The 12,146-nt window shown below is 61.3% G+C and overlaps 1 protein-coding gene across 1 annotated transcript in view; it reads right to left on the bottom strand.

The window, feature by feature from the left end:
• Positions 1-9,392, bottom strand: part of CHD5 (chromodomain helicase DNA binding protein 5) — a 53,676-nt gene extending 44,284 nt beyond the window's left edge. Inside the window, exons 1-2 of the mRNA XM_039842362.1 lie at positions 9,018-9,392; positions 737-864 (exon numbers count right to left, since the gene is read on the bottom strand). Coding sequence (XP_039698296.1) covers positions 737-864; positions 9,018-9,096 — 207 coding nt within the window. The 5' untranslated portion in view covers positions 9,097-9,392. The remainder of the gene's footprint in view (positions 1-736; positions 865-9,017) is intronic.
• Positions 9,393-12,146: the final 2,754 nt, after the last annotated feature.

Genomic DNA, 12,146 nt, shown 5'->3' with positions numbered 1-12,146 from the left:
GACAGCAAGAGATGGGTAAGGGAGAGAGGCCCAGCTCAGGCCAAAAAAGTGAAGGCGACACAGTCAGAGACAGACAGACACGGGCCAGAAAGACAGGCGCAGAGACAAAAACAAACGTGTGCTCATAGGTCCAGAGGAAGAAGGGAGGGAGGAGACCTGAGTGGCCATGGCGCTGGCTGTGGGGGAGGCGAGCACCGGCCCTCCCAGGCCTCGGGGGCCACCAGCCTGCCACTGGCCGGACGGTGCGCCCCTCCGGCCTCCTGCCTGGCCAGGGTGGTGGAAGGGTCCTGCTGTACCCCATGCCCAGGGGGAGAGAGAAACTTCAGCCCTGCCTGGGGTGGGGAGAGGAGGAAGGGGGCACCCATGGGCCATGGCACCCCTGCCCCTCTGCCACAAACCAGAGGGACAGAGGCCAGTAGAGGGGACAGGAGCAGACAAGAGGCAGTGGACACATGCTGCAGGCAGGAACATGAGTCTTCCAGCGAAGGGGTGTGCTGGGGACCCCATGTTGCCATGACCCAGCACGACTGGGACCAGTGGAAGGATAAGGGACCCCTGAACATCCTGCTTAAGGAGACAGGACACTTCAGGCCCGTCTTGGAAAGCTGTCCATGCTCACCGCTCAGCACTGAGCTTCTTGCACACTCGGGTCTCAGGACCGCGCCCCCCGGAAGGCCAGGTCTCAGGACCGCACCCCCACCCCAGGAGTCGCCAAGGCCTCCACCAGCCCACGTACCTCTTTCTTCTTCCGCTTCCCTTTGGACCTGCTCTCCTTGAGCTTCTTGGATTTCTTCTTCTTGGGAAGGCTCATGGGCTCCTCAGGGAAGAAGTCATCGAAGCCTTCAAGGCCACCATCTTCTTCTTCTGGACAAATCACAAGAGCAACGGGTTACCTGCCACCTCCCTCCCGGAGATAAGGGGGAGAGGCGGGGCCCACAGGGACAGCCAGCTCCTCTGCCACACAACTCTGCCTGGTCACAGCCACCCAGCACCCCAGTCCCCCCAACCCCTCCCCGTCCCACTGAGATGCCCAGTCCCCCGGCCACCCCTTTTCATTCCAGACAGTTCACCCGTCCAGCCTCCTCCTAATCCCTCGAAGCCACCCCCCCAGACTCGATGAGTGGATCCCAGCTCTGGTGGGATGTGCCTTGTCACCTCCCCTCTGGACCTCTCCCATCTGTCACTACCACCCGCCCCAGTAGGATGGCGCTCGGAAATGGGCTAAACCAAACCGAGTGAGTACTGGGCCTCACTGACATGGCTCCCGGGGAGCGAGCACCCCTATGGGGCCACAACCTCCAGCTGGCTAGAGAGGGCGCAGGCCACTTCCACCCTCCGGGGGGCCCACGGTGTGGTCGAGAAAAGACTCATGAATGCACGATGATGGGGACACAGGTCACATTACCCCAGGACCGCACAGCCAAACAGCAAGTGCCTGGGGCTTTGGGGGAAAGACCAACAAGGAGGGTGCTGGGACCCCCTTAATGGGGGATCGAAGACCACACAGCCTCTCCCGCCCAGTCCTGTACATTCACCCCCACAGGTACACACACCTGTCACACCCACACAGGTACACACTCCTCAGCCACACCGACACAGGTGCACGCCTCCCACAGGTACAAACCCCACAGGTACACACTCTCCAGATCCCGCACCCCACACAAGTACACACCCTCAGTCCACCCACAAAGTACACACCCCTCACAGGTACACACCCTCGCTTTGAGTACACACATTCCCCAGTCACACCCACAAAGGCACGCACCCTTACACAGGTACATACTCCTCAATTAGCACCCACACACAGGTACATGCACCCCGTCACACCCACACAGGTACACACAGGTACATATCCAGTCACACTCACAGAGGTACACACTAGTACACCCCAGTCACATTCACGCAGGTACACGAAACCCCATCACACCCACATAGGTACACACCCCGGCGCACCCCCAGATGCACAGGCAGTGATGCCAAGCACTCTCCGGCTGACCCCAGGAAGATGTGGACTCCGCAGAGACGCCGCCCACCATTCCCGGAGCCCCGCACTCCTCGCTGAGTTTAGAAGGCCCAGAGGGGCCCAGAGGGGCGCAGAGGAGGTATGCGCGGCGGGCCGTGACCTTCTCACCAGCTCCAAAGGGGAGAGGGCTTGACATGCGGCCTCTGCCTCGGGGCCCCCTCCAGGGTGGCCAAGGGCCTGTGGCCGCCCCACCTAGGGAGCAAGTGCCACCCCTGTCTTCTACGGCCTCATGGGAGCCCTCCGCACCCTCCTGGGCAAACAGACATGGAGGGAGGCGGACTCCAGCCAGGACCGGGAGCTGCCCCCGTGGAGGCTCCCTGAGCACCGGCCATCCCTGGGAGTCCAGCTCAGTGCTCCTGACCAGCAGAGGGGGGCGCTGCTGAGGCCGGGACCTGTGGCCTTGGCCAGGGCTGGGGCGCGCGGGGGCGGGCCCAAAGCTGGGGGGATGCAGGGCCCATTCCTCTGCTGGAGTCGTGTGGGACTGAGGCTGCACAGGTGACCTGTCCTGTCCCCAGCCCTGGCGGGAGGGACAGGATTTTGAGCTAGGTGAAAGCATTGCATGGGTCCCCAGAATCGCCCTGGAGTGGAGGGATCTGGGGGGGGGGGCAGTGATGGGGCTGGTGAGGTGCCCGGCTGGAGATCAGATGCCAGTCCACACCCACCCACTCCCCCAGCCGCCTCCGCCGCCCCCGCCCCCCTAGGCTGCAGGGAGGCCGCCTGGGCAGAGCCAGCCCCGCGCCTGGGCGATGCCCAGCACCGGTTATGTAACAGGCTCGGCTGACGCCATCGGTGGGGAGCAGCAGAGGCACCCTCTCCCTCTTGCCTCCTGCCCACATCCCTGTCCCCCTCCGAGGGGCGGTCCCTCGACTGGGAAGGCGGGCCTAGCGCAAGGTCACTGACCGGCGGAACAGACAAGGAGATGCACAGGTGGCTGCAGAAGGTTCTAGAAGAAAGCCTGTGGCCCGCAGTAGGCTGTGCTCTGCCCGGCTTGGGGAGGAGGGGGCACACCCTAGCCCTAGTCCACGTCCAGAACAAACGTCCGAGGGTCAGCCCCCAGCCCGCTGCCCAGGGGCAAACCAGGTTCTCCGACCCCGCAGCCGTCTGGCCCAGGACCATCTGCCTGATTAAAGCCCTCCTCCAGGACCACTCAGGGGCTGGCACGGAGGACAGGGACCCTGCCTCTCCTCCCCATCTCTGACAGGCTCTTTCTCGCCCCCATCTGCTCCTGGTGGCCCTGACAACCCTGAGGACAGCCCAGGGCTGACCTTCTCAGCCTGTCCACCTCGCCTCAGCCCCCTCCTCCCTCCTCTGCATCAGACCTGGGTGTCGCATCCAAGCGACCATTCCCCAAACTCTGCCCTCCCGAGCCCCCGCCTTCTGCCCACCCCTCAGGGCACACACCCAGTGGTAAGGAGGGACCCCACCCTCGGGTCCCAGGAAGAAGCAGCCTCAGGGCTCCTTGTCCTGGCAGCTCCTGGCCCCTCCTGGCTGCCCCACAACCCTCTACCGGTCTGGCAGTGCCCTCCCGCACCAGCCCTTCCCCCCCAGCCCAAGGCTCCATCGATCCAAGGCTATAATTAGGACCCATCAGCCTTGTTATCTCTCCTACCTGTGGGCTCCCAGGTCAGAGCAGGCCTGGGGACAGGGGAGGGCACGACGGAAGTCCGGGGAGACCATTTGGGGACCAGGGGCAAAGGGAAGTACCGCCTTTTCCTAAATCCACCCCAGCCACCCCCAACCCAGAACCAAGCAGGGCATAAGACCACCCGGTAGCCAGGAGGAGGGAGGGTCAGGGAAGCACAGGCTTCACCCCACAGCCCCTTCCCAGCAGTCACCCCACTGAGCCCGTTTCTTCATCTTAAAATGGGCCTAATGCTCCCTTTCTCGTGGGTGAGGGAGAATTTGAAACTGGGAGTGAAAAGTGCCAGCGTGATGCCCAGCAGGTGTTTGGCAATGGCGGGCGGAGTCCAGGGAGGGCCCAAGACGGTTAGGACGGTGGGTAGCAAGGGTTGAGGGGTCTCTGGTTCAGCACTGCTGGGCCAGGGGTTCTCAGGGCCACCCTAAAGCTGGCCAAGAAGGAGAAGCCAAGACTGAGGTTCTCGTCAGTCCTCGGAGTGCCCGCCCCCCCATGTCACAGGCCCTCTGCTGATAACGGGGGCAGTACTCTCGCCCAAGAGAGAATTAATAATTTATTTATGACATTTAACAAAACCCAGACATCACCTCACTGGCGGCTCATCAAAGAAAGCGTCAGTCCTGACACTCAGAGTGGGTAGGCTGGGGAGGGTGAGCAGGATGGGTGAGGAGAAAACTTTTTACCCTAAGGGGACTGGTTGGGAGTGGTGGTGTGTGTGTGTATGTGTGTGTGGCGGTGGGAAGGGTGGGGACATGCGAGCCATAAGAGCACTGTTGGGGAAGGAAGGCACTCAGAAAAAGATCATGGAAATTTCGAGGAACAGAAAGGCTCGAGACAAAAGGACTCGGGAACCATGGATCCGCTCATCGAACATTTCGAGAGAGCAGAATATGGGCTCTGAGGCTCAATCGACAATAGTAATAACCTGAAAATGGAAAAATCAGAACTCGTCTGGCACTCGAGAAATCAGATTCTAAATAATGGTCAGTCTTTCAATGTCAATCCCTAACAAAATAATCTAAAATCTCTGAACCTAAGGTCTTCTCGATCGAAAGATCGATCGATACGACGATACAAAGGCGGCGACCAATGAGAAACAAACGTCGTCGGAAAAGGAAAAGGAAAAAAGGAAGAAAAAGGAAGGAAGGAAAAAAGGAAGAAAGAAAAGGAAAAAGAAGGAAAAGGAAGAGGAAAGGAAGGAAGAGAAGAAGGAAAAGGAAGAGAAGAAGGAAAGGAAGAAAGGAAGGAAAGAGAAAGGAAGAGAGGAAGGAAGGAAAGGAAGGAGTAAAATTAATATGCTTCTTCGCTGAAAGCTAGATAGATGAGATAGATAGATGGAAAAAAAGGAAGAATGGAACAGAAGAGATAGATAGAGAATCAAATGAATATGAAACATATATAATTATTACATAGAACTAAGATAGCTAGCTAATTAGGTAGTAAAATGGAAATAGATTAGATTCGTTAGATTTTATAGTTAGACAGAGTAAATGTTAAATTAGATAGATGCTTTCGTGCGTGGAAGTGATTAGAATAAATTAATGCTCCGTAATCAAATACATCTTAGTCTCTGATCAATTTAGAATGAGGTGACTATCCCCCAGGCCGAGCCACTGGGCAAATTGCACTGGTCACTTTGCCTCCCACCTCCCAGCAAAGAGTATTAAACATGATCAGGCTCGCTGGGACCCCCCAGCAAACCCGCACTTCCCCAGAGGGAAGGAGGGGACAAGCTAAGAAGGCATGGATCTTGGGAATTGTAGCCATCACTCCCTCCTGGCCTTCAGCTCAAGAAAGCCAAAGATGCTTACATGGCTGGGGCCAGTCCTGCAGGCACAGGGGTGCAGGCCATGCACATGTCCCTGGGGCCAGAGTGGTCACATCGCCCGGCCAGAAGAGAGGCTGGACTTCCCCAGCTCTGGGAAACCCACCCCTCTTTGGCTATATGTGACTGAGAAAGGGCTGGGTGAGTCAGGCAGGAAACTTCTGAGGATAAGGCCCAGGTGTCAAGCCCCTCCCTCCCGGCCCACCACGGGTCACACACTCCCAGCCCTCTTGCGGCCCAGGCTCCCATGCCCCCCAGCTTACTAGATAGGGGTGCAAGTCTCAGAAGCATTTCCTTGGGGGAGGCAGGTCAACTGCCACACCTTGGACGGCGCTAATTTTAACAGTCAGTTCCTCGGGCACCTACCACGTATGTGCTGGGCACTGTGACCTAAATGTTCCACGTGCACCGTCTCACCAGCCCTCACAATAACCCTCTATGAGGTAGCTAGTGCTAAATCCCCATTCCACAAGTAGGGACACAGAGGCAGAGGGCCGGGGAGCTGGCCCAAAGTCAGGCAGCTAATGAGCAGAAGAGCCAGGATCCACCTGACTCCTGAGTGCTCCCTTTGCCTGCCCTTCCGAGCCCCCAGGAGAATTTGACAGCTGCTGGGAGAGGCAGGCACCCGCCCTGGCCTCCTCCGGGAAGCAGGCTCGCCCACCGGCCTCTGCAGCAGAGAGCTGGTCAGGCAAAGCCCTGCGTGGGGCACGAGGACAGTACTGAGGAGGGGGTGGGCGATGGACGCATGAAAAGAAAGTGGATTTGACAAGTAACGAATCCAATGGCTGCAGATTCAAAAATTACTCTGACAGTTCCCAATACAGTAGCTCTTCCCGTCACAAAACTAAGGTGTTTTGGAACCTGCTGGCTCTAGGTCACGGCCATGGGCTAAGGCCGAGGGCTGCGGAACGGCTGTAATGGGGGGGTGGCTAAGGGGCCAGCTGGAGTCATCTCAGGGTTGAGGCTGTCACCGCGTTTGGGGGCCGGGGTGACCAAGGGTCTCCCAGCATTCAGATGTTGAGACCACATCCATCTCTGGAGCACCCATGGTGCCGGGTGCCGGGCATAACTGGCGACCAAGGGCGTCACACCCAAGTGACTTCCATCGACACAGAAGTAAGCTGATGACAATATTCCAGGGAGCAGAAAGTTCTGCCAAGAGAATCAAGCATGAAAATGGGTCTGAGAAACAGCAGTGGGGCCACACCGGAGCCCAGAGGGCAAGGACGGCCTCCCAGCGATGACACTGAGCGGGACCTAAATGACAGGAAGGAGGCAGCTGTGAGCAGGCAAAAGAACAGGTCGGGCAGAGGTCACAGCCAGTGCTCAAGGACAGGATGGAAATTGGGGGGCTCCGGAAGCAGCGAGGGGACCAGTGCGGCTGCAGAATGCGAACGGGCCGGTGCGGGGAGAGGAGGGAACAGAACGGGCTTCGCAGGGATCCAAGGCCTGGGGTCTGAGCGGTGTTACAGTGGGGACCACGGCTGCTGAACAGAGGGTGGTCAGCGAGGGCTGGTTGGGAAGCTCTGGGGCGGACAGGCCAGAGGGGACAGTGGCTTGAACCAGGGACACGGAGAGGAGCTGGGAGCCTGGGGAAGCTCAGATGTGCTGTGGAGGTCAAACGTGTGGTCCTGCTGGAGGGGAAGAGGGGCTGCTGCAGTCCCCAGGCCATGGGACGAAGCAGGACCTCTCCTCTGCAGGGCTGTGGGGGCCATCCTGGGGACAGCCCACACCTCCCCCCCTCCGGAGCAACAGGCACAAGCAGGAGGGAGAGGGGGAACAGGTGGTGGGCAGGTGGCTCTGGCCCGGACAGCGTGAGCTGGGTGGCCACAGGCCCGAGGGCACTTGACAGGGCTGCGCCCCTCCCCACGCTCCGCACCCAGGGAGTGGTGCAATATTCAGGAACCAGGGACAGGGAACCCCAGTGGGGGATCAGTGAAATCCTGGAAATAAACCTATTAATGTACGTTCAGCTGTCCACTGCCCCCAGCGGTGCCACAAGGGGCCACGCCCAGAGTGCCACCGAGGGCCACTTACTGAGCAAGCGTGTGGACGGCTAACGGGCCAGCCTCCTGGGCAGAAAACAGCCACAGACTCCATGCCTGTGCTGGGCCTCTGTGTTCCCTTCCAGGAAATGGGCCTGACTCGCTGGACCCAGATATAGCAGTCAACTATTGTCCAAGTGCCCCTGCCCATGTGAGCCACCTCGCCCTCACTCCCGTCAGCCCAGCAGGCGCTCCGCAAAGTCGGCCAGGCTGCCTGAAAGGCCAGGTGAGACCAGGCTCCTGCAGGGACCCTGGTCACAGTGTCAAAGCAAGAAAAATGTGGGGAGGGGAGGCAGCCCCCCAGTAGGCATCGTCACCTGATGGGAATCCCCTCCCGACCGAGACACAGCAGCCTGGGCAGCTGCTGCCTGTTGGGCCCCTTCTCTCCTCCTGCCACAGGAGTTGGGGTACCGATTTGTGGCATATCCTCCCCCGCGGGAAAGGCACTCCTGGGGCCAAACAGCACACTGCTTGTTGGGCCAGGGACGGCCACTGGACCCCCACGAGTCTCTCAGGAGCACAGGAGGGGCCAGAGACTTGGTGCAGGAAGGTAGGAAGTAAGAGGGTCTCCCAGAACGGGGGGGGGGGGGGGGGGAAGGTTGGTTGACAGAGCGACGGCCCTGTCCAGTTGTGCCAAGAGGGAAACCGTCCCATCCAAAAGGTGAGCAGTTAACTCGAGGAGGATCCTGCAAGGTTACCGCTGACGAACACGCCGAGCGAAGGCTGAATTCTGACAGGCATGGCAGGGGCGGTGGCCTGGGCATCAGGCCCGTTGCCAGGGCAGGGTGGGCTGGGCACGCCACTGACCCAGAGATGGAGGACTGAAGACGGCGGCGGCAAGACGTACCAGGACGACGCCGGCGGCCCCGGCAAAGTGCTTGGGAGCGGCGGTCACAGCACCCAGCGGCCGGGGAACCCGTGCGCCCCAGCCCGGAGCCCTCGTTGGCCCTGAAGGAAGCCGCCCCGGCCAGAGCGCTCGCCGGGTCCCCGAGCACAGCCGTTCCGGCCCCGCTCCCAGCCCCACCCAGCCTGCCCTGGGGCCGAGATGGACCGCGGCCTGGGGCCCGCCAGCCCCCGGGAGACCAGAGGCGCGCGGCGCGGGGCGAGAGCGCAGGGTGCCCGGCGCCCAAAGCCGAACGCGATTCCCGCCCCATTCAAGGGCACGCGAGCTGACCCCGGCGGCGCCGCGCCCCCGCCCCTCCCGGGCGGCCCAGCGCAGCCCTACCCCCGCCCAGAGGTCCTCCGCCAGCGCGGCCCGGGTGGCCCCGACTGCACCCCGCCCTTGGCCGCCCGAGCGCCGCGCCCCTGCGTTCGCCCAGCCCCGCGCCCTTGGCCGCGCGGCGCCAGCAGGGCGGGAGCGCAGCCCGCAGCCCGGGCGCCCCCTCCCGCGCGCAGCCCGCGCCGCCCGCGCGGTCTGGCCCTGGGGCCCGGCCGGCCCCCCGCGCCCCCCGCCGCCCGGGCCCCGGGCGCAGTCGACGCCCCGCTCACCTGACATTTCGTCCTCGTTCTCCATCTCGTCCGCGAACAGCCGCGGCAGCTCCTCCTCGGTGCCCAGCGGGCCCCGCATGCCCGGCGCGGGGGGGAGGGGAGGTGGGCGCCCCCCCTCCCGCCGGGCGCGGTGCCAGCCTTAACCCGTGCGCTGCCGGACTGGTGCGCGCGGCGGGCGAGGCGGCCTCGGCGAGAAGATGGCGGCCGCCTGCCCCCCCACCCCCCAAAACCTCCACCCCCCCGTCTCGACCCCTTCCTCTGGGCCGCCTTCGCTCCGCTCCCGCAAAGCCCGGGCCGCTCCGCCCACCGCGCCCCGCAGCCGGAGTCCGCAGCCCGCCGAGGGTGGCGGCGGCAGCGCCGGCGGCACGGCTGCACAGCGGGGGGGGCGGCACACATGCCCGGATTGTGACGTCCAGTCTGGTTGCTGTGGCAACCCCATCCCATCGTTCCGGCAGCGCGACTAGTTAACAGCAGAGAACAAGTTGGGGGACTAGTCCTGAGCCGCCGGGTGCAGGGTGGGGACAGAGCGCTCCGGCAGGGGGAGCCGTGGAGGCGCCCGCGCGCCCAGGGACCCGACGGCGCAGCGGGCAGCTGGGCCTCGGGCGAGCGGGGCCCCGGGGGAGGCTGGGAAGCGCCGCCCGCGGACCCCGGGCAGGGCCTGCCCTCGCCCCCGCCCCCTCCGGGAAGGTGCATCAGCTCCGGGGTCCCCAAGGGCGCGGAAGCAGGGTCCCCGGGCGGCGCACGGCGAACTCCCGCCGTTGGCCCATACCCGCCGGGACCCTCGCCGCTTCTCACACGGTTCCGGCCTCTACACGCTCCAAACCCCCATTCGAAAGAGGATGAGAAGAAAAACGTGTCCCGCACTTGGGGAAGGGCCGCCCCGGCGACCCGCGGTCTGAACCCCCTGGAAAACTTGGGGCGAGCTGGCTCCTCCCTCACTCGGTCGCACCCGCCTCCCCCCACCCGCCTGCCTTCGTCCAAGGCCGGCCCGGAGCCCTGACGGGTGGTGCGGATCTGCGTTCTCTGTGCCCAAAACTCCCGCTCAGAAGCGACACCTGTGGCGGAGCGGGAGGCGCCGCCACCAGCCCTGGGTCGTTAAAGGTGAAGATGGAGGCCAAAGCCTTCGGGAGCAAGACTGGAATTTTAAATGGGCGCCGCCATTCAGTCTCGGCTGCAGCGGGCCTTAAAGCTACTGTAAGACCGTGGAAGTTTCAGTGGCCGGCGGGATGGCCAGTGAAGTGAGGGCGCCGTCACCTCACCGCCTCCGGCCAGACACGTTGGGGGAACCCACTGGAGCCCCAGGTCGCTGCCAGAGACCCCCAGGATCTGCCTGACTTGCGAAGTCAAAAGCAGAGGGGGAGGGGGCCGGTAGCACTAGCCCCTCTGGTCCTGGCTGAGCCCCTGAGCCCCGTCCCGGCCACACTGACATCGTCAGTAGGGGTCTCCCTTTCCTGGGGCCTTTGGGGAACCAAGGGAGCTATGCCTGTTCTTGGAGAGCACCCTAGTCTATGCAGGACCTCTTAGGGAGGTGGCCATGACCCAAGCCACGGTGAGTATAAGCTGTGTCCAAGCTGTGACCGGAAGGAGATGGATAGCCTGGGGACAGCTAGAAAGATGTCCAGCCGATTTTCCCTCCCCTTTTCCATCCAAATTAATTGCGGAGACACCCGAACAAAAGCTCCTCCTCATTCATTCTGGGCAGGGGCAGGTCTGTGCAGCCCCCTGGGTCACAGTGCAGGGACCTGGGAATCCCTTCTCCTCCCAGGTCCCTTTAAACCACACTAGAGAGATGTCGGATGAGCCCAGTGCAAGGGCAAAGGGAAAGGCGGCAGGGGGGCTGGGACAGCAAAGGGCCGCTGGTGGCCCAGAGCTGTATTTCACATCTCTGGCGTCTAGCCGAGGGGGCTCTGAACCATGGATGCTCCAGCAAGCTGCACTTTCCCCGACAAGGCTGCCTTGCCCTTTCAAGACCTGTTAACCATCCAGGGGAAAAAAAAAAAACCCCTAAGTGTTGCCAAATGTGCCCCCCACCTCCCCACCCAGTCTCCAGCCCCAGCCCAAGCCCCGCCAGCTGGCATGATGAGGCCAGGACACTCACGCAGGTCCCCTGTTCCACTTTAGAGAAATTGCCTCGCAGTATTTGCCATCATCAGAAAGCCCCCCACACACACACATGCACACGTATGCACGCGCGCACGCACACACACACACACACCATTAACCTTGGCTCCGATTCCCAAGGCCGGGCTGAGAAAGTCAAGCCATCGTTTAAGAATGAACAGTTCCAACTGCTTCATTTGGCAAAAATTAAGAGTTGATGCTCATCGCTTGTGACCCGCTCCCCATCCTGGTCTCGCCGACCGCTGCGGCCAGCGGCCAGCGGCCAGGTAACAGCTTAAGGACCAAAAGCAAAACAAAACGTGGAATGGCAGAGACAAATGGACTTCTGACTGGAAATCTGTAACATTTAAAAGAGAGCTCTTATTATCACTGAACTATAGCTGTGCATTTTATTGACAATGGGTCAAAAATGCCCGATGTTAAAAGCCATCCCTAAAAAAAGCGAAAATGCAATAAACTCTGCAATTCCGAGAACAAGGAATTAGTAATTACGGCTACGGCTTCAGGAAAGGAGATGCTTGTATTCGTGGGTCCCAGAGCTTGTAATTACACCTCAGTAACAATTCAAAATCAAAATGTTTTCTAATACATTGGTGATAAAAGCACCACGAGAAAAATGTTTTTCCGAGAGCAGAGTTGCAACGGCTAATATCTCGGACACGTACCCTACTCAGCCCGAGTCCCCCATGGGCCCCCCAAGTCCTACCGGGACCCTCCCTTTAGCAGCATATTCCACCGTGGCCACCTGATGGCTCCGTGACACCAGGCCTCTGAAGGGCAGGGAGGTGCTCGTTCCCGCACCCCTCACAGCCAGCACACAGCTCACAGTTCTGACCCAGCCTCGTCAAAAGCAGGTGAGACTGTCGCTGGCGGGATGAGGGGTGAAATGAAGGCTGAGCACCCCTGCGTATCAACTTCACCTTTACTGAAGCCCACTTCTCAAGGGGGAGCCTGGCCCCACTGGAATTCAAATACTTGGGGTTGCAGGGGAGGGAAAGGGGGCTTCTC

The sequence above is a fragment of the Pteropus medius genome, unplaced genomic scaffold, assembly GCF_902729225.1.
Source record: "Pteropus medius unplaced genomic scaffold, Ma_sr-lr_union100, whole genome shotgun sequence".
In the NCBI taxonomy this organism is placed as follows: Eukaryota; Metazoa; Chordata; class Mammalia; order Chiroptera; family Pteropodidae; genus Pteropus; species Pteropus medius.
The sequence above is the reverse complement of the archived record's forward strand: the minus strand, read 5'-3'. Positions and strand labels throughout refer to the sequence as shown.